The sequence below is a fragment of the Leptonychotes weddellii genome, chromosome 7 (assembly GCF_054177405.1).
Source record: "Leptonychotes weddellii isolate Sample4059 chromosome 7, ASM5417740v2, whole genome shotgun sequence".
NCBI lineage: Eukaryota > Metazoa > Chordata > Mammalia > Carnivora > Phocidae > Leptonychotes > Leptonychotes weddellii.
In genome coordinates this window covers 93,626,045-93,651,763 of record NC_138375.1, presented here as the reverse complement: position 1 = coordinate 93,651,763, position 25,719 = coordinate 93,626,045, and the positions used below count along the sequence as shown (strand labels likewise).

At 40.2% G+C, this 25,719-nt stretch overlaps 1 protein-coding gene and 1 long non-coding RNA gene across 3 annotated transcripts in view; one reads left to right on the top strand and one right to left on the bottom strand.

Moving 5' to 3' along the window:
* The window catches only part of LOC115942831 (uncharacterized), a 31,280-nt gene extending 26,282 nt beyond the window's left edge, over positions 1-4,998 (bottom strand). For both annotated transcript variants that reach the window (XR_014147148.1, XR_014147149.1), the window contains exons 1-2: positions 4,839-4,998; positions 3,761-3,897 (exon numbers count right to left, since the gene is read on the bottom strand). This is a non-coding gene — a long non-coding RNA (uncharacterized LOC115942831). The remainder of the gene's footprint in view (positions 1-3,760; positions 3,898-4,838) is intronic.
* A 265-nt stretch (positions 4,999-5,263) lies between these two features.
* SLC30A5 (solute carrier family 30 member 5) overlaps positions 5,264-25,719 on the top strand; it is a 36,179-nt gene continuing 15,723 nt past the window's right edge. Inside the window, exons 1-8 of the mRNA XM_006738847.3 lie at positions 5,264-5,519; positions 13,204-13,326; positions 14,411-14,477; positions 15,790-15,875; positions 20,358-20,445; positions 23,747-23,834; positions 25,023-25,099; positions 25,342-25,512. Of these exons, the coding sequence (XP_006738910.2) occupies positions 5,434-5,519; positions 13,204-13,326; positions 14,411-14,477; positions 15,790-15,875; positions 20,358-20,445; positions 23,747-23,834; positions 25,023-25,099; positions 25,342-25,512 (786 nt within the window). The 5' untranslated portion in view covers positions 5,264-5,433. The remainder of the gene's footprint in view (positions 5,520-13,203; positions 13,327-14,410; positions 14,478-15,789; positions 15,876-20,357; positions 20,446-23,746; positions 23,835-25,022; positions 25,100-25,341; positions 25,513-25,719) is intronic.

Here is a 25,719-nt window from a genome sequence, read left to right as displayed (position 1 = left end):
AAAGAACTCAAATCCTTAAAACTCCCAACTGCTTCCCTGTAGAGCTTTGCAGTTGTTGTATGAAGCCCAAGATCTCTGAGAATTCCAGAGCACTCAAACCCCCAATCTTCTTCCTGCCTGGTCAGGACAGATAAGGAATTATTGAACATTGCCTCACTTTCCTTTTCTGATTTCAAATAGAAGATACGAGTATGTCTGGCATCAGATGAGGTATCTTATGAGTTTGGGGTTGCTTTCTCCACTAAGGCACAACATATTATGTGTTGGTTTCGAAGAGCATTGTACTGCTCCTTGGTCTGAAATAAAATGCACTTACAAAATCTATGTGCAGCTTATTGTTAGTTGAGGTTTGGTACCATATCACGGGTACCATTCAGTGTTCTTAATTGCAAACAACCGCCTCTGCTCTGCCTAGTTCATGCAGGAATTTATTAAGGAACATCGGGTAATTCACAGAACCTCTCGGAGGACCAGAGAGCCAGGCTCTGCCTCTACGGCAACCGGGAGCAAGGCCCAGCCACACCACGAAGGCTACTCCGCCAAAAGCACCACCGCCACTGTCGCTAGGCACCAGTGACCTTTAGGAATGGACACCAGAAGCTCTGCTGTTGCTACTTCCAAAGTGCCGGATGCCTCCTCCAGAGAGGAAAAAGGAGCATCCCCACTTGCTGCTTTCTCAGCTGAAGTCAAGTCACACCTGGAGATGTCTGACTGGTGAAACCCAGGTCCTATGCCAGAACCCTAGCTGCAAGGAAGTCTAGGAACGGGAGTTTTCTGGTTTCAACCTTGGGAAGGGAGAACACAGCATGTGGAAAATAACCAAAATATATGTAGCCTTGTAGTGGATACTGTCAGTAAGGCTTCTGCTCATATGGCCTTGGATCCCTTTGCCATTTTTACACATGTCAGCAGCACTCCTAATAACCAGCACCTTCCTCTCTTTGGTCAGAGAACTGCTCCCAAAATATCCCAATTCCTTTGTGTTATGGCCCGAATGTTTGTGTTCCCCCAAGATTCATAGGTTGAAATGCTAACCCCCAAGGTGATGATCTTAAGAGGTGGGTCTTAGGAAGGTTATTAGGTTACTAGGCTCTGCCCTCATGATTCAGATTAGTGCCTCTACAAAAAAAGACCATACAGAGCTAGCTCACCTCTTCCCCCAAGTGAGGAAACACAAAAGGTAACACCAGGAAGTGGGTCTTCACTAGGTACTAACTCTACCAGCACCTTGATCTTGGACTTCTCCGCCTCCAGAACTGGGAGAAATAAATGTGTGTTGTTTATAAGCCACCCATTTTATGTTATTTTTGTTATAGCAGCCCAAATGCGCTAAGACAGCTCACCCCCCAGTCAGGACCCTCGGGGAGCTGTGATCCTCACAGTATCTGAGCTCCCCAGTGGGACTTTGCCGGATATCACATCCTTGCTTGTCCTTCTTTCCTGTTCTACTTCCCACTCTCCTGTTTTTCCTGGGAACATTTACAACACTGGCTACAATCCTGGTTCTCTTAGAACACTGGAGTCAGTTGTCACTCATGCACTCAGGAAGAAAGTGGCAAAACAGCTGACAATGACGTGCACTTTGCCCATTATTATATAATGGACAATTCACTTAACCTTTTTTGGGGTTAAACTCTGTCACAGAAAATAATGCCAACCTTGAAAGGTCTTCTAAAAATTAAATGAAATAAGAGATGTCCTGGTACTTAGTAGAGCCCCTCCAAAAAGGTATTTCCCTTTCTTGCTCCTTCCAGCTGACTGAAAGTTAAATTGAGAGAAAATGTTTCATTTCCATATTTGTCACTCTGTGCGAATGAGTCAAATCCAGATCAAAAAATAAACACTGGGGGTGCCTGGGTGGCTCAGTTGGTTAAGCGACTGCCTTCAGTTCAGGTCACGATCCTGGAGTCCCAGGATCAAGTCCCGCACCGGGCTCCCTGCTCAGCAGGGAGTCTGCTTCTCCCTCTGACCCTCCCCCTTCTCATGCTCTCTCTCTCTCTCTCAAATAAATAAATAAATCTTTAAAATAAATAAATTAATTAATTTTTAAAAAACCTGGGATGGAGGGGCACCTGGATGGCTCAGTCAGTTGAGTGTCCAACTCTTGATTTTGACTCAGGTCCTGATCTCAAGGTTATGGAATTGAGCCCCACATCGAGTTCTGTGCTCAGTGTGGAGTCTGCTTGAATTCTCTCTCTCTCCCTCTTCCTCTGCCCCTCCCAGCTACTCACACTCTCTCTCTAAATAAAGAAATAAATAAAATCTTAAAAAAAAACTGGGATGGAGGAGAAGTCTCAGCCAGCCCAGGCTAGCATGAGCCTTCCTGCCGAAGAAGAAACGGCCCACATGGTCAGGAGATTGGTTACATACAAAAAGACTGAGAAAATAAGTGAATATATTGAGAATAATGGGAGCCATGTTTCTCATTCCCAGGGAAGAGAGGTACAAATATAGAAGGGGGAAAGTCTAGATAAAACATCTAAGGTTGAACTGTAATTGGAGATATCAGTGTGAATTCCTGGTTGATCCCAGTTTGTCTTAAGAGTAATAGAAAGCCACTGGGAGACTGCAGGGTGAAGTACAGGGAGGTAAGCAGTTCATTATAAGATGTGCATTTAGAGGGGTCCCTGGGTGGCTCAGCTGGTGAAGCTCCAACTCTTGATCTCAGCTCAGGTCTTGACCTCAAGATCGTAAATTTAAGGGCGCCTGGGTGGCTCAGTTGGTTAAGCGACTGCCTTCGGCTCAGGTCATGATCCTGGAGTCCCTGGATCGAGTCCCGCATTGGGCTCCCTGCTCAGCAGGGAGTCTGCTTCTCCCTCTGACCCTCCTCCCTCTCATGCTGTCTCTCATTCTCTCTGTCTCAAATAAATAAATAAAATCTTTAAAAAAAAAAAAAAAGATCGTAAATTTAAGCCCCACATTGGGCTCCACACTGGGCATGGAGCTTACTTTAAAAAAAATTGCATTTGGAAAATGTTACGATTATGTGGCAAAATGTGGAAAACAGACTGGAGAATGGAAAGAGCAAACTTGCAAAACTAGTAAGGGGTTAGTGGCTAAAGCAAAAGTTGATGGTAGCCTAGACTTGATGATGGTGATAGAGATGGAAAAATTTGGATTGACTGAAGAAATATTGAGAAGGTAAAAAATGACATGATTTCGTGATGGGGAGGTGTATAAGATGATAGCTAGGTTTTTGGTTTGCTAACAAATGGTGTCATCCACTGAGGTAGGAAACATTAGAAGAGAATTAGGTTTAAGGGAAAGATCATGCATTGACTTTTAAACATAAAGAACTTGAGCTTCCTTTGAGACAACAAAATGTCGAGTTCTGGAAACCAAGGAAAGGGAATGTTTCAAGAAAGAGAGAGAGGGGCTCCTGGGTGGGTCGGTCGGTTAGGTGTCCAACTGTTGATTTCTGCTCAGGTCATGATCTCAGGGTCATGGGATGAAGCCCAGTGTCGGGCTTCGCGCGGAGCAGGGAGTCTGCTTGAGATTCTCACTCTCCTTCTCCCCTTCCTGCACACTCTCAAAGAAGGAGGAGGAGGAGGAAGAGGAGGAGGAGGAGAAAGATCAACTATGTTGAAAGCTTTAGAGAGATAAGGTAGTAAATGGCTGAAAAATATCCATGAGAGAGCTGCTTCAGAGGACAGATGGATGGAGAAGCCAAGGCTGGAATGGGTTGAGAAGTGAGTAGGTGAAAAGAATATAGAGGCTCTTCTCCTTCCACTACAAAAACAGTTGCAGGAAATGTACTTACATTGGCCTAAAAGAAAAGCACCATAATTCTAACCAAATCAGAAATATCAAGTGTGTTCAAGCTCCATTTGGGATGAATTTCAATTTGCACGTGTCACGCTACCTAGTCTTCTGGGCTCCAAAAGAATGGAACTTGCTCTAGAAAACACAACACACAATAGTTACTCATTACCACTACCATTCTGATTTGAAAATAAGAATTCTACGCCCCCCAAAAAAATTACTACAAAAAAGTCACTCAGAGTCACCTTAGCCTTCAAAGGTCATGCCTTCCTCTGTGTTCTACACATAGGATGTGTTGTCTCACAATGCTTTTCTCCCATATCCAAAACCTTATCCAAATTTCAGATCGGGGTCTGTCTATCAGTGAGTCATATCACACCTTATTTGGAAAACCTTAGCATTTATGCCTTTAACCTATAATGTTGCCAACCAGGCCTTGCTCTCAAATTAATAAATATTTTCACAATAGACTATGAAGCTCCATCAGGCACAGTGATTTCTCAATCTTTCATATGTTACTAAGTCTTTTTTTTTTTTAAGATTTTTTATTTATTTATCTGAGAGAGAATGGGAGACAGAGACCATGAGAGGGGTAGGATCAGAGGGAGAAGCAGACTCCCCGCTGAGCAGGGAGTCCGATGCGGGACTCGATCCCGGGACTCCAGGATCATGACCTGAGCCGAAGGCAGTCGCTTAACCAACTGAGCCACCCAGGCGCCCCTACTAAGACTTTTTATGTATATCAAATTAAGTAGAGTATTGTAAAATGCTCCAAACCCCATTTCCATCTCTTGGTCTTCAATTTCCCTATGAGTAATAATAGCTAACATTCATTGATTACTGTGTGCCATTCACTATTCTAGACATTTTTCACATAACACAAATAATCCTCCCAACAACCCTGTAATATACATATTTCTATTCCCATTTTACCAATAAAAAAATTGAGGTACAGAAAGTCCAAGTGACACAATTATTAAGTAACAGAGTTGGGATTCACACAAATACAGACAAGAGAGCCCACATTCCTAAATTTTTAGCAACAGAAAAATAACTCTAATAAGGCCTGGTCCTACCTGGCCAAGTTTTACTGATGTACCAGGATTAAGTAGCATAGTTTAGCAGCCGGATTTTTTTAAAGATATTCTATTCCATCGAATCACACGTTGTCCATTTTCTATACCCTCTTCCGCGGTGCTACAAGAACCCGCTGTATTCCTGACGACCCTGAGGTGGCGCTGCAGGGACAGGTAAGGGCACAGGCAGCGTCACTGGGAGGGGCTGATCCAGAGCGAGGATGCGATCCGTCACCCCGTGGTAGGCGGAACCTAGGGAAGGGCAAAAGAAAGCGAGCGTTCTGTTGTGCGCAGGCGCAGGGCTGGGCACTCCCCCGGGAGTGAGGGCTGCTGGGCCCGATGACGTGGCCTGGCAACGTCTGCTCCGGTGCGCCTCTGGGGACCCCGGCGCCGCCGGAACTGCCCGCGGCCTAGTCCCGACGCGCGTGTGCTTGTGAGCCGGAGCCGGGGACAGCGGCGGCGGCCGAGCCTGCGGGGACCGGACGGGGCCGCTGCCATGGGGGAGTGACGCGCCTGCGCCCGCTGTTCCGCGGCAGCGGCGAGACATGAGGAAACCCCGCGGCGGGGGCAGCGGCTGCGGCTCGTGAGCCCCGGGATGGAGGAGAAATACGGCGGGGACGTGCTAGCCGGCCCTGGCGGCGGCGGCGGCGGCCTCGGGCCGGTGGACGTGCCCAGCTCTCGGTAAGTGACGGACGCGGCTCGCGCCACCGGAGCGCCTCTCTCCCGCGCCTGCGCTCGCCGGCTCGCTCACTCGCGGACCCGGACGGCAGCTGCCCCCCGGACGCGCGCGGGCACCGGCGTCCCTCCCGTCCCGCTGACAGCCTGGAACGCCCTCAGCCCAGCCCGCGTCCCACAGCGGTCCGTCCTGTCCCTGTGCCTCCTGCGCCTGTGGCTTTCATTGGCTCCCCTGTTGCCCGCTGCAGAATGAATGCTCTAAAGCCCAGGGCGGTTCTGCTTGAGTTTCTGGCGTTCGAGGCATACCGTTAACCTTCCCTCTGCCAGCCGGTTTGCGGGAGGGGTTTTTCTGGTCTGTGACAACCATTTCTGTTGGCTCTTTCTCCCTGAAATAGTAGTTTAGTGACTACTAAACCTTTCTGACGTCTCGCTGCGTAAGTTAGGGGAAGGTGTCACCATCTAAAGGCGAACAAACCAAAGTACAAACGGATGAACTTCGACATTCAGGTTAACCCCGCACATCAAAAATTCAGCCCGTGGGGGGGGGGGGGGAAATTCAGCCCGTCATCTAGCTTTCTTTATTTTCCTTGGCTTATTTTATTTTATTATTAAATGAGAAATGTGTGCTCGTTGTTTAAAAAAAAACTCAAATACTACAAAAATTCAGAGAATAAAAAGCGAAAATTCCTCTTTACCCGCCCCCCCATGTTCCCACTAACCTCCCAAGAAGTAAGTATAGTAACTACTCTCGAGTGTGTCCTTGATCTATCTTAAGTTCTGAGGTAGTGTCAAAGATACATAAAATATGGCCCAACAATTTTGTTGGAATTTGGTATTGTCTTCATTTTTAATGAGGTTCAGTTTTTTCGTTCTTGAATACTTTTTTTGAGATTTAAAGATTGTTTTGATAAATTATTTGGAACTGTAGAAATAGCGTTGCTGACATAAAAGGAAAGGACATTTAAAATGCTGGAACAGAACTTAAGTCAGCTGCATTTTTGTAGTTTAAGTTTAATTTTCTAATCTCTTTGAAATAACAGCATATCAGATATTATTTACTGAGCTATGACAAGTAAATGCAATAGGGGATTCTGGTCTAGATTTTGGTAGTAGAGGGGGGGAAAATGCTATAAAGGACAATAATAGGTCTGTTAACAAAACTGGACTATGGGTGATAAAGTATAACCATGTTAAATTTTCTGAAGTTGATAACTTACCTGATTTTATAAGAAAATGTACATATTCTTAGGAAATCAAGTATTTAGAAGTGTGATATAAGTAACTTATTCCTAGTTGAGGAAAAAAGGCCTGTATTTAGAGAGAGAGAGATAATAAAGCAAATGGGACATTTAACAATGAGGGAATCCAGGAAAAGGGTATACTCTTCTTGCCACTTTTATGTAAACTGGAAATTATTTTTAAACAAATAAAGTTACTATTTATTCAAGGTAGATGTGTCAAACAGTCTTTTGCTATCCTGTTGTAGTATTTGCTTAGCAGAACTGCCCTTCTATTGTAGTTCATTGCAAAATCAAATTCAACTCAGGAGTGGTTGAATTTTTTTTTTTTTTAAAGATTTTATTTATTCATTTGAGACACAGAGAGAGAGAGCATGAGCAGGGGAGAGGCAGAGGGAGAGGGAGAAGCAGGCTCCCCGCTGAGCCAGGAGCCCGACGCGGGGCTCGATCCCAGGACCCTGGGATCATGACCTGAGCTGAAGGCAGATGCTTAACCATCTGAGCCACCCAGGTGCCCCTGGAATGGTTGAATTTTTAATAGATTCCAAGTTGCAAGAATTTTCCTTTGTGTAGACTAATAATTAAATACTAGTTATAATCTGCAACAAAAGCTAGTTCAAAAATCCTTTAATTGTGGATATTTTTGTGGCTGAATTCACAAAAAAGGAATTGTTTTAAATGTTTCTGTCTTCTGTAAGGCCTCTTTGCAAGAAAGAGGGTGACAGTCAGCATTTGTGGAATACCTGTGTTCCATGTCCTTTGAGTATAGCATCTCACTTAATCCCTACAACAGTGCTATAGACTACATAGCACATCCTTGTTTCACAGATTAAGAAACTGAGACATAGAAAAAAGTTTAGGGGCGCCTCAGTGGCTCAGTCATTAAGTGTCTGCCTTCGGCTCAGGTCATGATCCCATAGTCATGGGATTGAGCCCCACATCAGGCTCCCTGCTCAGCAGGAGGCCTGATTCTCCTTATCCCACTCCCCCTGCTTGTGTTCCCTCTCTCGCTGTCTCTCTGTCAAATAAATAAATAAAATCTTTTTTAAAAAAAAGGAAAAAGTTTATTTTCCCAACTAATAGCTGAACTGAGAGTCAGTTATCCTAAACCACATGGATTTCACACACTGATTGTGTTTTTTGTTTACTGGAGAACCATGAACTGCTGCAGTGGGCAAAGCTAAGAAGCACATTTAAACCCAAACGAAATTTTGGTAATTCCAAGTTTAGAGAACCAGAGATTTTTACATAAAAGACCAGTGATAACGTTTGATGAAACTAGTTGATGGCAAATAATGATTTATCAGTTGGGTAGGTGGAATATATCCCCAAGTCTCCCAGAGTCAGTGAGTGACTCAGGGGCCACTGCCCCTGTTGAAGAGCCTTTCTCTCCTAACCCCCCCTTTCCTTCTTAGTAAATGAAGCTGTTCAGTTTCCCTGCACAATATGAGCTACAAATATCTACTTATTAGTATATGGTTATTTAGCTTTAGTTAGTGTTTCATCTGTAGCCCAACAGGAAGACTTCACTAATGAGGCTTTAAAAATCAGAGTCCTGGAATGCCTGGTTGGCTCAGTTGGTTAAGCGAGTCTGCCTTTGGCTCAGGTCATGATCTCAGGGTCCTGGGATTGAGCCCGCATCAGGCTCCCTGCTCAGCTGAGAGCCTGCTTCTCCCTCTCCCAGTGCTGCTCCCTGTGCTTGTGCTTTCTCTGTCTGTCTCTCAAATAAATAAAATCTTTAAAAAAGAAAGATTAATGTTTTATAAATAAAAAAATCAGAGTCCAACTTTTAACTAAATGTTAAAATAATTTTCCTGATTTAATAATGGTAGCAAAAATCTTGAACATATATTACATGAAAAGTCACTATCAAAATATGTGTATAATTGTAAATATGTGAATATATGAAATATGCATGTGTCCTTACATGAAGATGCAAAGGAAAAGATTTGAAAGGATGACCACTTGGTCGCCTATGAGGAACTTAGAAATGATTTTATCTAAAACTTTAATAACAAGCAGCTATTCAGGAATTACTTTTATAATCTCTATTTTAAAAATTAAAAAAGGAATAAAGAAAATTAGTGTTGGAAAGATCATAATAGTAATATGTTATTAAGAAATATTTTACTTAGGGGTGCCGGGGTGGCAAATCAGTTGAGTGTCCGACTCTTGGTTTCAGCTCAGGTAGTGATCTCAGGGTCGTGAGATCGCTCAGCATGTCGGGCTCCGGGCGCAGTGTGGTGTCTGAGAGTCTCCCTCTGCCTCTCCCGCTCGTGTGCTCTCTCTCTAAAGTAAATAAATCTTTTTTTAAAAAGATAAGTATTTTACTTAAATTAATGTTCCTTATGACTAAACCTTGCCTTTGAAGTGCCAAATTTTTCAAGTTTTATTAATACTTCAAACGGAAAGCACTTAGAAATTGGGCGCCTGGGTGGCTCAGTCGTTAAGCGTCTGCCTTCGGCTCTGGTCACGATCCCAGGGTCCTGGGATGGAGCCCCGCATCGGGCTCCCAGCTCAGCGGGGAGCCTGCTTCTCTTCCTGCTTGCGTGCACTCTCTCTCTCTCTGTTAAATAAATAAATAAAATCTTAAAAAAAAAAAAAAGAATTTCACATATTGTCCAATCTTGTTAGAACAAGTATATTAAATATAATTTACCGATGGGTTAGCCTGGTGATGGATATTAAAGAGGGCACGTTCTGCATGGAGCATTGGGTGTTATAAGCAAACAATGAATCATGGAACACTACATCAAAAACTAATGGTGTAATGTATGGTGATTAACATAACATTAAAAAAAAGAACAAAAAATATATATATATAATTTACCTTTTCCTTGATGACCTCTTATCATTCTATCATCTGGATAACTGAGCTTAAATACAGTCATTTATTCAAAGGCTTGTTCCTAGTACTAGTATTTTGCATATGCTGCTCTCTGCTTTGAAATACACTTTCGGGTTTCTTACTTTGTGATTCCTGCTTAGTCTTTATTTTTATTTTTTTAAGTACGCTCCACACCCAGCATGGAGCCCAATGTGTGACTTGAACTCATGACCCTGAGGTCGAGACCTGAGCTGAGATTAAGTGTCGGATGCTTAACCGACTGAGCCGCCCAGGTGCCCCAAATTCCTACTTAGTCTTTAATACACACTTAGACGTCTCGAACTCTAATGACAGACCCCTGCTTACCAAGTTACAGTTAGTTGCTTCCACTATTCTTTTAAAACTCCATTACTTATTGGGTCACATAAATATTTGTTTGCTTGCCTGTCTTCCTTAGGCCTCAGACTCCTTATGGGCAGGGTCTCTATTACACATTAAGTGTCACAGATAGCACCTAGAAATATATTCAGTTGTAAGTAACCCAATGAAGAGAACTTTAAACAAATGAGGAGATATTCTTCTCACATGAAAGAAACCAGACGTTGTAGGTATTTGCTCAGCACCTCAGTGATACCATCTAGGACCCAGATTCCTTGTCTTTGCTCTCTGCCATCCTAAGTGTATTGGCTTTCATATTCAGGCTTGTTTATAAGATGGATAACACTTTTAGATAATGTTAACATTTTGATAACATTTTTTAGATAAAGGTCCTCCCTTGAAGGCAGAAAGTATTTCCAACTGCATCTTCCCTTTTGATCAGGAAGAGGGAAGCTATGCTTGAAGCCACCCCTAGGTCTTACTGGCTGTGTATAGCATCTGGCACATAGTAAGTGTGCAAAGAATATTTGAAGAATGCCTAACTAGCCCCATGGAGGATATACAAGGCTCTTTGCTGACATTGAGAATTCCCAGACTGCTGTGATTTTTAATGTACTTCTGTTTTTCCTGGTCTTTATTTTTTCCCTCATCTTGACATTATTATTCTTTGTGTCCTTGCTTGTATCCTGCTGCTTTATTATTACACCTGATTAAGAGCTTAAGGAGTAAAGCCCATGCGGTTTTGAGTGTTGCTCTCTACTTGATTTCATTCTTTCTATACCTTTGTAATTTTCAGCATAATCAAGCTATTGAACTTTTTTTTTTTAAGATTTATATATTTAGAGAGAGACCGAGCATGCACAGGGCCAGAGAGGGAGTGAGAGAATCTTGAGCAGACTGCCTGCTGAGCACGGAACCCGATGCCCAACACGGGGCTTGATCCCATGACCCTAAGATCATGACCCCAGCCAAAATCAAGAGTCAGACACTTAACCGACTGAGCCACCCAGGTGCCCCAAGCTATAGAACATTTTTGTCAGCCCAGAAAATATGTTTGATCTTTGAAACAGAAATTTTAATTAAGTTTATACCGCTCAACAAGTGGGTTAAATAGGAACTTCTTTAGGGTTCTTTAGGATGTGACTTACATTATTCCACAATAACATTTTTATTAGCTTTTGGGTGATTAATTATCACATAGTTAAAATCCCCCGGGGGGAGGGGAATCCCCAGACTGCACTATAAAAGGCCCCCCAGACTGCACTATAAAAGGCCCCCCAGATTGTGTTCATGATAAGAAAAAACACTTTGGTCAAATCTTTTTTTTTTTTTTTTAAGATTTTATTTATTTGACAGAGAGAGACACAGCGAGAGAGGGAACACAAGCAAGGGGAGTGGGAGAGGGAGAAGCAGGCTTCTCGCGGAGCAGGGAGCCCGATGCGGGGCTCGATCCCAGGACCCTGGGATCATGACCTGAGCCTAAGGCAGACGCTTAACGACTGAGCCACCCAGGCGTCTCTGTGTATGTTTTATAATGTATATAATATAACATCAGTACAGTAATACAGTTTTACAACATACAGATAAATAGTCGGTTTCATGTGCAAAATTTTTTTTTTTACTGCTAGAGAGTATATGGTCAAAGAAGACGCCTAGGCTAGAAAACTGAAGTAATTTCTTTCCTAATTTCAGTTTCTTTTTCAGGAGCTCCTTTTTTCTTTCTTTGTATGGTAGCCTAATTTTTTCATGCATGCAGTATTCTTATGTCTCAGAGAATGTTATTTATAGTTCTTTGTTGCTTTCTGCTGCTGTTACCTATGATCCCTTTATCTTTTAGATTTGTTGGGTTTTTTTGTTTGTTTTTTAAAGATTTTATTTATTTATTTATTTGAGAGAGAGAGAGAATGAGAGACAGAGAGCATGAGAGGGAGGAGGGTCAGAGGGAGAAGCAGACTCCCTGCCAAGCAGGGAGCCCGATGCGGGACTCGATCCCGGGACTCCAGGATCATGACCTGAGCCGAAGGCAGTTGCTTAACCAACAGAGCCACCCAGGCACCCAGATTTGTTGTTTTTGTTTGGTCTCTCATAAGCTTATCTTAAAGGACTGATTATCCATGTTTGCCATTCATATTTGAATGAGCCCTAAAAAGCTAATTAGAACACCTGTGTAGGGCTTGTTCCTAGTGGATCCCTATAAGGGTTCTGCTGAGAGATTGCAGCCTGGCTGTTAGGATATTGGAGGTAAAAGAAAAGGAGGTGGGGTGGGTTTAAGAAGGAAACTTACTTTTAATTTCCATGATTTTATTCTAGCACCTCACCCCTCCTCTCTGCTTTGCCTTATGTCTAGACCTCTCCAGAGACTAAGCCTCATGTGTCCTGTCATGACTGAGGAGAGAGTTGTTGATGCTGCTCCTCTTTTCAGCTCCCCAGCCTTTTCTGAGGTGCTTCAGATTCCTGAGCCTTTACAGGACTCTGTAGGGCAGGTTGCTTGACTTTTCAACCATGACTCTAAACTGCCATCACATAGCAAAGCAGAGGAGGGGCAAACCTAAGGCATTTACCATTCCTCTGTTCCTTCTTACATTGTGCTCTTCTAGTTTCATCGCAGGTAGAGTTTGGTGTCTGTTTTTATTCTCTTTGTTTGAAGTAACTGTTAGGTTTAAAAAGCAGATACAAAATAATCTGGACAACTCAGTTAACCAAGAACATACTTTTTTTTTTTTTTAAAGATTTTATTTATTTATTTGACAGAGAGTTAGCGAGAGCAGGAACACAAGCGGGGGGGGGGGGGGGTGCGTGGGAGAGGGAGAAGCAGACTCCCCGCCAAGCAGGGAGCCCAATGTGGGGCTCGATCCCAGGACCCTGGGATCATGACATGAGCCGAAGGCAGACGCTTAATGGCTGAGGCACCCAGGCACCCCGAATATATTTAGTTTGGCCTCTTTTTTTTTTTTTTTTAACAGACTGCGTCTATATATGTATGTGTATATGTGTGTGTGTGTGTGTATATAGAATGTACATATATATATATAGAATGTACATTAAAAAGAATCTGGAAGTTTATATACCAAGATATTAATAGTAGTTATGTGGATGGTGAGTTGTTTGGCTTTTTTGTTTGTTTCATTTTTTGTAATGAGTATCTGTGGTTTTTATAATGATCCTTATTGTATAATAAGAAAAAAACATAATAGAGTTCCTTGTGATTTTAATGATACTGAAACTTGTTTCTGCTCTTATTTTTCAGATTAACAAAATATATTGTGTTACTATGTTTCACTAAATTTTTGAAGGCTGTGGGACTTTTTGAATCATATGATCTCCTAAAAGCAGTTCACATTGTTCAGTTCATTTTTATATTAAAACTTGGGTGAGTGTCTGTGGTTCTTTTTTCCTTAATGTTTTATTTATTTGAAACTTCTGTTTTAACTGATTATCTTTAGGAAATTTTAGATAAAATATTTTGTGCTATTTATTCCTCCTTATACTATAATAGCGTGCCAAAACTAGACTTGTACTATAGTTTGTGTTAAAGAGGTTTTTGCACATTTCTTTTAATGTTCACCTTAATAGAGGATTGCTGAATTTTCACATCCGTTTCAACATTAAGTCTGTGCAGCATCTCCTATCAGTTAGCCTCTGAAGAGCTCCACTGTATACACCCCTGAAAGAGTAAGAGTGAAAAGGGCAGATAATTTCTTAGTATTTTCATAAAAATAGTTTTGACCCCACAGTCTCCCTAAAAGAGTCTCCAGGCCCTAGGAATTCCCAAACCATACCACTGGTGTAGTTCAGCCTTCCAGCAGGCATAGAATGTAACCTGAGACTTGTCTTGGCACAGATATTCCTTATTTTCTAAGTTAAACTGTGCTGGGCTTTGTTCAGGATGTGCTCCCTTCACAGTTCAGGGTCCTCATATAAAATAAATTTTATATTATTCTGCACATAGTAAGAAATTCTCTCTGAATAAAGTTTCTTTGGACTTGAGATTGATAGTGACCACTCTCTTTAAAGACTCCAGGGAGTTAATTTTAGTAATTATGGAAAGTGATTCTTGACTAGGAAATTTTAAGTAATCAGTTGTATGCATTTTTATATAACCATTTTGGGAATGTGAAAGGTAAGGACATTCTTAATTTCTGTTATTTCAAGATTTGTTACTAAGTTCTGGAGAAGATAGGATTTTTTTTTTTTTTTTTTTGTATTTCAAAGTATGAAAAAATATTGAGACCCCTTTCTTTTGTGGCTTGTGAACTGGTTCTGAAGGCGTTACAAAATAAGAGTTCCCCATATGTTCCAGTGGAAGCCTTAGTAGAATAAATATTGTTCTCCAGTATAATTTTTTTAGATGGTAACATACCTTTCGAGTTGTAGTATGTTCATTTAAAGTATCTTTACTTAACATCACACTTTGTATATAAGATAGATTAATATTAATGTTTCCTTATTCACAGGACTGCATTTTTTATGGTTTTGTTTCAAAAGCCATTTTCTTCTGGGAAAAGTATTACCAAACACCAGGTGAGTTTTTCCACAGTCCTTTTTTCCTAGCAGCTTTCCTAGTCATTAGGCCAGGAGAAGTGTTGATCAGAATTACTTAAATGATTTAAGTACACAGCAGAACATTTCCATAGTTAAGTTGCTCTTGACTTGCTTTTCAGTATCAAGGCTTCAAGAATAAACTATAAAGTATTAAGATAACAGAATGTTTAAAAATGGAGAAGAGAGTAGAAAAATTTTAAGGTATAAAGTAAATTTTTTTTTAATGCAGGACTCTATTCTAAAGATTTCTAAATGTGATGTGGAGACATGCCCAAAAGCCTAGGACAAATGTCATTAGGAGGCAGATAAAGCATAGGGGTTACTGAGGACTCTGGAGTCAGACAAATTCAGATTCTGTTTGTCCTCCTTATGAAGTCTTACTTTGAGCAAGTTACTAATTTTTCTCTACCTCAATTTTCTCACCTGTAAAATGGAGTTAATAATACCTTTGTAATGGAGCTGTGAGGAATGAATGAATTAATACATATAAAGTTCTTGAAATAGTGCCCAGCATATTGTCAGCAAACAATACATATTAGCTGTCACCCTCATCATCATCATTTTCTTTAGGCACCTGAGGTTCAGGATGCATATAGAAATGTCCTGCATTGGGTGTTATGCACGAACAATGAATCATGGAACACTTCATCTAGAACTAATGATGTAATGTATGGGGATTAACATAAGAATAAAAAAAAAAAATGTCCTGCATTCTGTATTGTCATCTCACATTATTACCTCTTTGGACAGTCGTTAGATCCTACTATATGTTTGTTTTGTGCAACAACTTAGAAAACTGTGCCATGACTTTTTATTAGAATGACAAATTTATGTACCTCTGTTTTAGAGACCAAGCATGTTTTAAAAATAGGATTAATATTTTAATCCCCATCATAGCTTTTTTTCTCTCTTTTCAAGTAATTGAAGCTCTGAATATCTAATGGAAAAGAATTTAAAGACTAAAACATCACGTGTTCTAGCAAACTAGTGAGAAACTATTGAAAAAACCCACAAATTTGTATTTTATAGAAAAAGATTTCAAGATCTAACAACAGACAAGAATATAGAAAATGGAAAACAATACTGTCTTACAAATCTAGATTTAGTCAAGGGATCTGCACATTTTCTATTTAAGTTCAAAATATGTGATTATTTTTAAAAATGTAATTATTTAGCCTTTAAAATATCTAAGTGCTACCATTATTTTCTTTCCCTATATATTTTATTTAAGATTTTAAGATACTAGCAAAACATATGACTAAAATTTTTAATTTTTTGTTTCCATTCATAGTGGATCAAAATATTTAAACATGCAGTTGCTGGGTGTATCATTTCACTCTTGTGGTTTTTTGGCCTCACTCTTTGTGGACCACTAAGGTAAATAAAAATGCATATTTTGAATGTTTACTTATATTTCTTAATTTTGAATATTTTATTCCATTATATTTTATGTCAAGTATTTATGTTAAGTTATATACAAATGCTTCTCTCACTCCTCTAGCATTGGATATAACTCAGTATTTATTTATAAAACCTCTTTAATTTGTGGACTATCTTTTGGTGAACACTGTAAATGTATTGTTCATGATCTGTTGTGATATTTTACTAGTTAAGAGTCCAAACAGTTTCAGAAAATTTTTAACATAGGTGGTTTTTTATCATCCATTGGTGATCCCTTTTAGCAACTGATTTTAGAAACTAAAAGGTCTGAAATGGTAAATAAAAACCAGTAGGAAAGCAAAATTTGGGGGGCACCTGGGTGGCTCAGTCAATTAAGTGTCTGCCTTCAGCTCAGGTCATGATCCCAGGGTCCTGGGATTGAGCCCCAAGTTGGGCTCTCTACTTACTGGGGAGCCTGCTTCTCCAACTCCCTCTGCCTGCCGCTCTGCCTGCTTATGCGCATGCTCTCTCTCTCTCAAATAAATAAATAAAATCTTGGGACACCTGGGTGGCTCAATTGGTTAAGTATCTTCCTTCGGCTCAGGCCATGATCTCAGGGTCCTGGGATCAAGTCCCACATCGGGCTCCTGGCTCAGCGGAGAGTTTGCTTCTCCCTCTACCCTTTCCCCTGCTCGTGATCTCACACTCTCTTTCTCTCTCTCTCTCTCACTCAAATAAATAAATAAAATCTTTTTAAAAAGAATTTCTTTCCTGTGAGATTGTATTTTGTTCTGTATGTTATTAAATCACTGTCCCAATGTGTTAGGGAAGAAAGGCGGAAAATTGTTAAATTCTTACTTGACTCCTTAGTCTTATATTTCCCATCTTACAACCCGGCACTACCACCAGCTCCTCTGCCAACACTGCCCCTCTCATTCTTTTATTAAAACTATCAGGAGCCCCGGGGTGGCTCAGTTGGTTAAGTCTTCAACTCTTGATTTCAGCTCAGGCCATGATCTCAGGCTCCTGAGATCAAGCACTGCATTGGGCTCCATGCTCAGCATGGAGTCTGCTTGTACCTCTCCTTCTGCTCCTTCCCCCTCTTGTGCACTCTCTCTCTTAAATAAATTAATTAAATTAAATTTAAGAAACAAACAAAAACAGGGGCGCCTGGGTGGCTCAGTCGGTTAAGCGGCTGCCTTCGGCTCAGGTCATGATCTCAGGGTCCTGGGATCAAGCCCCGCATCCGGCTCCCTGCTCAGTGGAGAGCCTGCTTCTCCCTCTCCCTCTGCCAGCCGCTCTGCCTACTTGTGCTCTCTCTCTCTGTGTCAAATAAATGAAATCTTTAAAAAAAAAAAAAAAGCCATCATTCAGGGGTGCCTAGGTGGCTCGGTCAGTTAAGTATCTAACTCTTGATTTCGGCTCAAGTCTTGATGTCAGGGTCATGAGATCGAGCCCTCATCAGGCTCTGTGCTGGGTGTGGAGCCTGCTTGGGATTGTCTCTCTGTCCTTCTCCCTCTACCCCCCATCCCCATTTGCACAAGTGTGTGCTTGCTTTCTCTCAAAAAAGAAAAAAGGAATTGCGTGATTTTCTTTTTGAGGGAGGGGCAGAGGGAGAGAGAGAATCTTAAGTAGGCTCCCCACCCAGGTTGGAACTCCATGCTGGGCTCCATCTCAAAACCCGGAGACCATGACCTGAGCCAAAATCAAGAGTCGGACACCTAACCAGCTGAGCCACCCAGACACCCCATGCAATTTCTTGATTAGAAAGACTCCTTCAGTGTTCCATAGCCTGTCTTATTTTAGGTTGGTATTACTTTGCTGATATATTTATTTTCTTAAATTGTATCTCGCAGTTATTAATAGAATTAAAGTTAGCACTGCTGTGTTCTGTTACAGATTTTTGAGTAAAGAGGAAAAATGAAAATTTTTTAAAAGAGCAGCTAAAAATCTTAATACTTAGATCCTATAAGCCCTGTTTTGGCTGGTAATAATGTTTTTCAGGTTTTTTTTGGTTTTTAAGATTTTATTTATTTGTTACAGAGAGAGAGATAGAGAGAGAAAGCACAAGCAGGGGAGGCGGCAGGCAGAGGGAGAAGCAGGGTGGGGAGCCCAATGCGGGACTTGATCCCAGGACCTTGGGATCATGACCTGAGCCAAATGCTGATACTTAGCCGACTGAGCCACCCAGGTGTCCCAGTTTTTTTTTTTAATATTTCATACATATAAAAGAGTAAATATGAATGTTTAAATAATAATAAAGTGGGGGCACTTGGGTGGCTCAGCCAGTTAAGCGTCTGACTCTGTTTCAGCATAGGTCATGATCTCATGGGTCGTGGGATTGAGCCCCACATTGGGCTCCCTCTGCTCCTCCCTCTTCCCCAAAAAAAAAAAAAAAAAAAGGCGGGGTGTCTGCTTGAGTTTCCCTCTGTCCCTCCCCCCACTCTCTTTTCTGTCTCTCTCTCAGTTAAATAAATAAATCTTCAAAAAAATAGTAATAATAAAGTGAACCTTCATGTATCTAACACCCAACCCCCAAAATAAAACCTTACCAATACCTTTGAAGCCCTGTGTGCCACTCCTGACTGTTGTCCCCATCTCCCCCTACCCTTGGGTATAATCAGCATCTTAAGGTTTGTTTTTCATTTTCTTGGTTTTCTTTATAGTGTTTTCACATATGTATCTATGTCTTTTATGTTTGTTTTTTTAATGTTTAACTTTGCAAGTTTTTTACTTTGTATGAATAGAATTACATTGCATGCATGTTCTACAGCATACTTTTTCCATTTAATGTTATGTTTGAGACTTGCCCATATTGATGCATATAAGATATATATAGTTCATTCATTTTGATGGCAGTTTTTTGAAATATGATTCATATACCATAACATTGATTCTTTTTATGTTAGTCCATTTGGGCTGCTATAACAAATACTGTATCGACTGGGTGGCACTTTTTTTTTTTCTTTTTTTAAGATTTATTTATTTTAGAGAGAGAGCTTGCATGAGCAGGGGGAGGAACGGAGAGAGAAAGAGAGAAGCAGAGTCCCCACTGAGTGTGGAGCCTGACATGGGCTCAATCCCAGGACCCTGAGATCATGACCCGAGCCAAAGTCAAGAATTGGAAGCTTAGGGGCGCCTGGGTGGCTCAGATGGTTAAGCGTTTGCCTTCGGCTCAGGTCATGATCCCAGAGTCCTGGGATCGAGCCCTGCATCAGGCTCGCTACTCAGCGGGGAGCCTGCTTCTCCCTTTCCTTCTCCTGCTCCGCCTGCTTGTGCTGTCTCGCTCTCTCTGTCAAATAAATAAATAAAATCTTAAAAAAAAAAAAAGAATTGGAAGCTTAACCAGCTGAGCCACCCAGGTGCCCCATAGACTGGGTGGCTTTTAAGGAACACATATTTATTTCTTAGTTCTGGAGACTGGGAAGTCTAATATCAAGGTGAGGCAGACTGTCTGGTGAGGGACTGCTTCCTGGTTCATAGACAGCTATCTTTTCTCAATAACCTCACAGAGCAGAATGTGCAAAGAGAATACTCTTCTAGTCTTTTTTTATGAGGACTCTAATCTCACTCATGAAGGAGGGTTCCACCCTCATGACCTATGCACCCCAAAGGCCCCAATTTCCAAACACCATCACACTGGGGATTGGATTTAACATATGAATTTAGAGGGGACTCAAACATGCAGTCTGTACCAGATTTAAAGTGTACAATTCAGGGGCACCTAGGTGGCTCAGTTGGTTAAGTGTCTGCCTTCGGCTCAGGACATGATCCCAGGGTCATGGGATCAAGTCCTGCATAGGGCTCCTTGCTCAACGGGAAGCCTGCTTCTCCCTCTCCCTCTGCCTGCTGCTTCCCCTGCTTGTGCTCGCTCTCTGTGTCTCTCTGTCAAATAAATAAAATCTTTAAAAATAAATAAAGCCATTCTCTTAAAAAATAAAAAGTGTATAATTCAGCATTTCTTAATATATTCATAGAAGATCATTCATTTCTATTGTTGTACAATAGTCTATTGAATGGATATCTTCTATATTATTTATTCCCTTACCAGTGACATTTAGGTTGGGGATACTGCAAACATAGCTGATAGGAGCAACCTTCTAAGTGTTTCCTCATACACATACACAAGAAATTGATTGATATAATCCTACAAGTTGTACCATTTCAGGTTCTTTTTTTTCTCCTCTTTTTTTTCTTTTAATTAAATAAGCTCCACACCCAACATGGGGCTTGAACTCACCATCGAGATCAGGAGTGGGGTGCTCTACCAACTGAGCCAGCCAAGTGCCCCTAGTCTCAGCCTTTCTGGGGTAGATAAGGCCAGAAGATAGATTATTCCAAAGCAGTTGTCCCTATTTATTTTTCTCAGTGTTTTATGAAATCAAGGGGAAATATTTATTTTCTCTTACTGTAGTTGAATTCATGCTTCTTGGTGAAGATCAGATATATTTTATGAATGATAATATTGTATTTTTATAGGACTTTGCTGCTATTTGAACACAGTGATATTGTTGTCATCTCACTACTCAGTGTTTTATTCACTAGTTCTGGAGGAGGACCAGCAAAGGTACAATTTTCTGTTATTAGACACTTGAAAATTGGAAGTTATACATGTAAAATATTATCCAAACCAATTAAATAAAATCTTTACCATTTAAAAGAATGTAGGGGCTTTTTCTGTTAATTTTAACTTTTTCTTACAAACTTTTTTTTTTTACTTTTTATTCTGAAATCATCAGATATTCATAGGAGGTTGCAAAAATAGCATCAAGAGTGCCCTTCACTCAATTTCAATGGTAATTTCTTACCCAACTCAAGTAAATTATCAAAACCAAGAAATTGGGGCACGTGGGTGACTCATTCGTTAAGCATCTGCCTTCAGCTCGGGTCATGATCCCAGGGTCCTGGGATCGAGCCTCGCATTGGGCTCCCTGCTCAGTGGGAAGCCTGCTTCTCCCTCTCCCACTCCCCCTGCGTGTGTTCCCTCTCTGTGTTTGTCTGTCAAATAAATAAATAAAATCTTAAAAACAAAACTAAGAAATTGACATTGGTATAATCCATAGACCTTATCAAGACACAGAACAGATTGATCACCACAAAGATCTCCATCGTGCTGTACTTAGGCCTCTTGCCCACCTCATTCTTTTTTTTTTTTTTTTAAGATTTTATTTATTTATTTGACAGAGAGAAACACAGCAAGAGAAGGAACACAAGCAGGGGGAGTGGAAGAGGGAGAAGCAGGCCTCCCGCAGAGCAGGGAACCTGACGCAGGGCTCAATCCCAGGACTCTGGGACCGTGACCTGAGCCGAAGGCAGATGCCTAACGACTGAGCCACCCAGGCACCCCCGCCCACCTCATTCTTTACCCTTATTCGTCATTTTTGGAAAACACCTAAGAACTTGTTATAAAGTCTGATGAATATCCAACATTTTGCCAACTAGGCCTTATTTATCTTAAGTAACTTAAGTATTATCCTTTTTTGGTAAATGAGTCAAGAATCTGCAATTCCAAATTTTTATACCTACAGTATTTCCTTTTTACCAAATTGCTTGCTGTGTATGATGCATTGTCCCAGTTATAGGGGAAAGGAGAAATAAAGACAAGTAAGATGTAGTAGTCCCTGTTCTAAAAGGAGCTGTTGCTCCCAAGTAATGGAGGCAGATGAATAAAATTAAGTGAACAAAATAATATGCCAGGTAGAGCAGAGAGACTACCCAACCCATAGATTTCAAATGGGATAATTAATATTAAAGCATATGCCACTGTTTCTTTCATCGCACTCACAGAGTACTCCAAAATAAATGTCAACTAGATTGAAGCATTTTGTGGATAAAAATAAATATATAGGGGCGCCTGGGTGGCTCAGTCATTAAGCGACTGCCTTTGGCTCAGGTCATGATCCCAGGGTCCTGGGATCGAGCCTCGCGTCGGGCTCCCCGCTCAGCGGGAAGCCTGCTTCTCCCTCTCCCACTCCCCCTGTTTGTGTTCCCTCTCTCACTGTGTCTCAGTCAAATAAATAAATAAAATCTTTAAAAAATAAATAAATAAATATATAATATAAAATAGTCTCAATATAGTATAACAGTATGTAAAATGTATGTAAATATGCAACGTGCACTACAAATATATGTATAAAGTAATATATATAAATGTGATATACTGTAATATGTAAAATAATATAAATAGAGCTATAAATGTGTGATAATATAAAAAACATCAATATATATAATATAAAATATAGATGGATAATTAACTACAAGCAAAGAACTCTCTGAGCATAAAAGCAGTGGGAAAAAATCACAATGGGAAAACTCAGTACATTTGACTTCATAATGATTATAAGTTTCTGTGTAACAGAAATCGTTGTGCAGACAACAACCAACAACAGAAAATTACCACAAATAAAAGTTTTACATTTCTTTCAAAATATAAATTAGTAAAGTCAGTTAAGAAAAATGCATAAGATTCTCAATAAAAATGAGCCAAGGGCAGCGAAAGACAACTCACAAAAGAAATACAAATGTTTTTAACACATTTAAAAAAAAAAATTGGGGAGCCCTTGGGTGGCATAGTCGGTTAAGCCTTGACTCTTGGTTTCAACTCAGGTCATGATCTCAGGGTCATGAGATTGAGCCCCGTGTCGGCTCCTTGTTCAGTGTGGAGTCTGCTTGAGACTCCCTCTGCCCTTCCCCCCTTTGTCTCAGATAAATAAATCTTTTAAGAATATAATTCAAAATAAATAAAAATTTTGCTGCACTAATACTCAGAAGTTAGAATATAAATCGTACATATCGTGCCCTTAGTGTCTGTAATGAATCTGGGCATCTATTCAGGACACAGCATGTTTTTTTTCTTGGTTATGACTGAAGCACTACAGAAGTTGCCCTCTTTAACAAAAGATTAAATTCTATTCTCCATATCTGGATATTGTTGATACTGTCATATTCTAATATAATGAAAATAATGAAATTTAAAATTGTGTGGTTTATGTGTACTGGCTTTTGTCAAGATATCCATCTACCACACTAAGAGAATTTTTCAAGTGTAGTGGTAATCATGTTAATGAATAGAATAGGATTCTCACTTTAAATTTTAACTTTTACTTAATGAAAGTATGTGGCAGTATACCTGTAAATTTATAAATACAGAATGTATAATAATGCTATTTAGATGGCTTTTATACCCTAAATTCTGAAGTATTTGCATAAACTAGGCAGTATGTTTTTCCTGATTTTCTTTTGTCAAAATCCTTTCCTGGGATGAGAATATAAACTTATAAAAAATTCATCAGCTTTTAAATGCTCTACAGTTTTACTGGATATGAGAAATGACTTTGGGGGCGCCTGGGTGGCTCAGTCGTTAGGCTCGGTTCGTGATCCTAGAGTCCTGGGATTGAGCCCCCTGTCAGGTTCCCTGCTCAGCGGGAAGCCTGCTTCTCCATCTCCCACTCCTCCCCTGCTTGTGTTCCCTCTCTCGCTGTCTCTCTCTCTGTCAAATAAATAAATAAAATCTTTAAAAAAAAAGAAGAGGGGCGCCTGGGTGGCTCAGTCTTAGTTAAGCGTCTGCCTTGAGCTCAGGTCATGATCCAGGGGTCCTGGATCGAGCCCCACATAGGGCTCCCTGCTCAGTGGAGAGCCTGCCTCTCTCTCTCTTCCTCTGCTGCTCCCCCTGCTTGTGATAAATAAAATCTTAAAAAAAAAAAAATACTGCAAATTTATATTATATAATAGAAGGGCTTTAATGTGAGATGTTATTTTTTCTTTAAATATTTATATGAAAAACATTTTTCTTTAGCATTTGTATAGTCATGGTCTTAAAAGTCAACTCTTGAAATAGCCATCCTTGGTAATATTTTCTTCATTTTCAGACAAGAGGGGCTGCTTTTTTCATTATTGCTGTGATCTGCCTATTGCTTTTCGACAATGATGATCTCATGGCTAAAATGGCTGAACACCGTATCCTTTTGCAATAGATTGGAGTAATTTAGTCTTGCAGAAAAATAGAAGACTGGCAGAATGGGACGAGAAGGAGGATTGAATTAAAATCAGTCATGAATGAAACTTCCATGGATTAATGTAGGTATTCAAATAATGAATAAATTTATTCTAAACTAAATATTTTATAGCATCTCCATCAATATCTTCTACAGAGACAGTGAAAGAATATTTCAGAATGTCCTGGTGCTTAAAAAAAAATTTTTTTTTTTATTTGCCAGTCAACAAAATCACTCTTTTGGCTCCCTTGTAATAAATTCAACGATTTAAATGCTCAATTTAGAAGTCAGTTGCAATTATTAAATACAAACTTCTTTGAAATTTAATGAAAAATCTTTGGCATCTTCTTGCCCGAAAGAAAAAGCTGAAATTCCTTCACCTGGTAATCACTCTCTTGCTCTAAACTGTTATTTCTAGTTGAGCTTCCTCTATTCTAGAACCCCAGCTTTCCAGTCAAATATGTATACTCCTTTTCCTCTACAAACAGACATACCTTGTTCTTTCCTGTCCATACACCTTTGCCCACTCCATTTAGCTGACCTTAGAACACCAGTTTTGATTCTTCTGGTTACTTACACTGTCCTAAAGCCTGTCAGTTAACTAATTAATAGTTTACTTTGTTATAGTGAAAGAGAGTGGTGTGACTTTGCAGAATTCCAGGTTGCTTGTGATATGCCACCCCTGCCCCTTTCTCCTTGCTACTTGCTTTACTGAGGCTTATGTGGTCAGTGATTTAGAAACAGATTTAGGACTGATTTGACATGTTCTGAAAGAGCAACCTTAATTCCATGACAGTAGTGGTCCAAGAAGGTCCTTGCTCTTGTCCCTTTCTCCTGCTTACAATGTGCATGCATATACTTTTGGAGGTTCACTACCAATATTTAACAACTATATCCCAAGCACTATTATAATTGTTTTGGAGACAACAAAAGAAATACAGGCCATTCCAATTTGTAAATCATGTCCCAAAATTAAATTTTTAATTGTTTTGTTTTTAAGGGCAATAAACTGTTGCAAGTGGTCAGGTTTGGGGCCCCCAAACTAGTCTATAGTCAGCCTAAAATAATGTAGCTAAAATTTTAGGAGGACTTCAGGATTCAAAGAGTTAATATTTGGGATTTTTTTTTTCCTTTACTGCAACTCACTTAGCTGAAGGACATCATGACAGTGCTCTAACTCACATGCTTTACACAGCCATTGCCTTCTTAGGTGTGGCAGATCACAAGGTATGTTCTTTTCTTTATTCCTGACGAGATCAAGAGACTGTGAAAAGTTACAGCAACTGTAACTTTAAAAGTGCACTTAAAATAAGTTAGCAGTAATTTACAGTACTGCCTGACATTTAAGTAGTTCAGTAATTTGGCATATGGAAGAAACATAATAGCTCCATTTCTTCAAATATTATGTATTTAAGGATTGGGTATTGGACTGTGTGTTTCTAATGAAACTTATCTAATTTTACTCATAGGGTGGAGTATTGTTGCTAGTACTGGCTTTGTGTTGTAAAGTTGGTTTTCATACAGCTTCCAGAAAACTCTCTATAGATGTTGGTGGAGCCAAACGTCTTCAAGCTTTATCCCATCTTGTTTCTGTGCTTCTCTTGTGCCCCTGGGTCATTGTTCTTTCTATGACAACTGAGGTAAGAGTAGGAATTTATTGGTAATAAGTAAAATGAATTGCTCTTACTAAAAAATTTTAGTTCAGTACATTGTATTTTATTTCACTTTGAGCTTGCAAGTATCTTAAATTATCATTGCTTTTTTTATCATTTTTGAAAATTTTTGGAGTAAATTTATTGTTTATAGAAAATACAAATCAGGTACTATTACATTTGTATATTCATCCT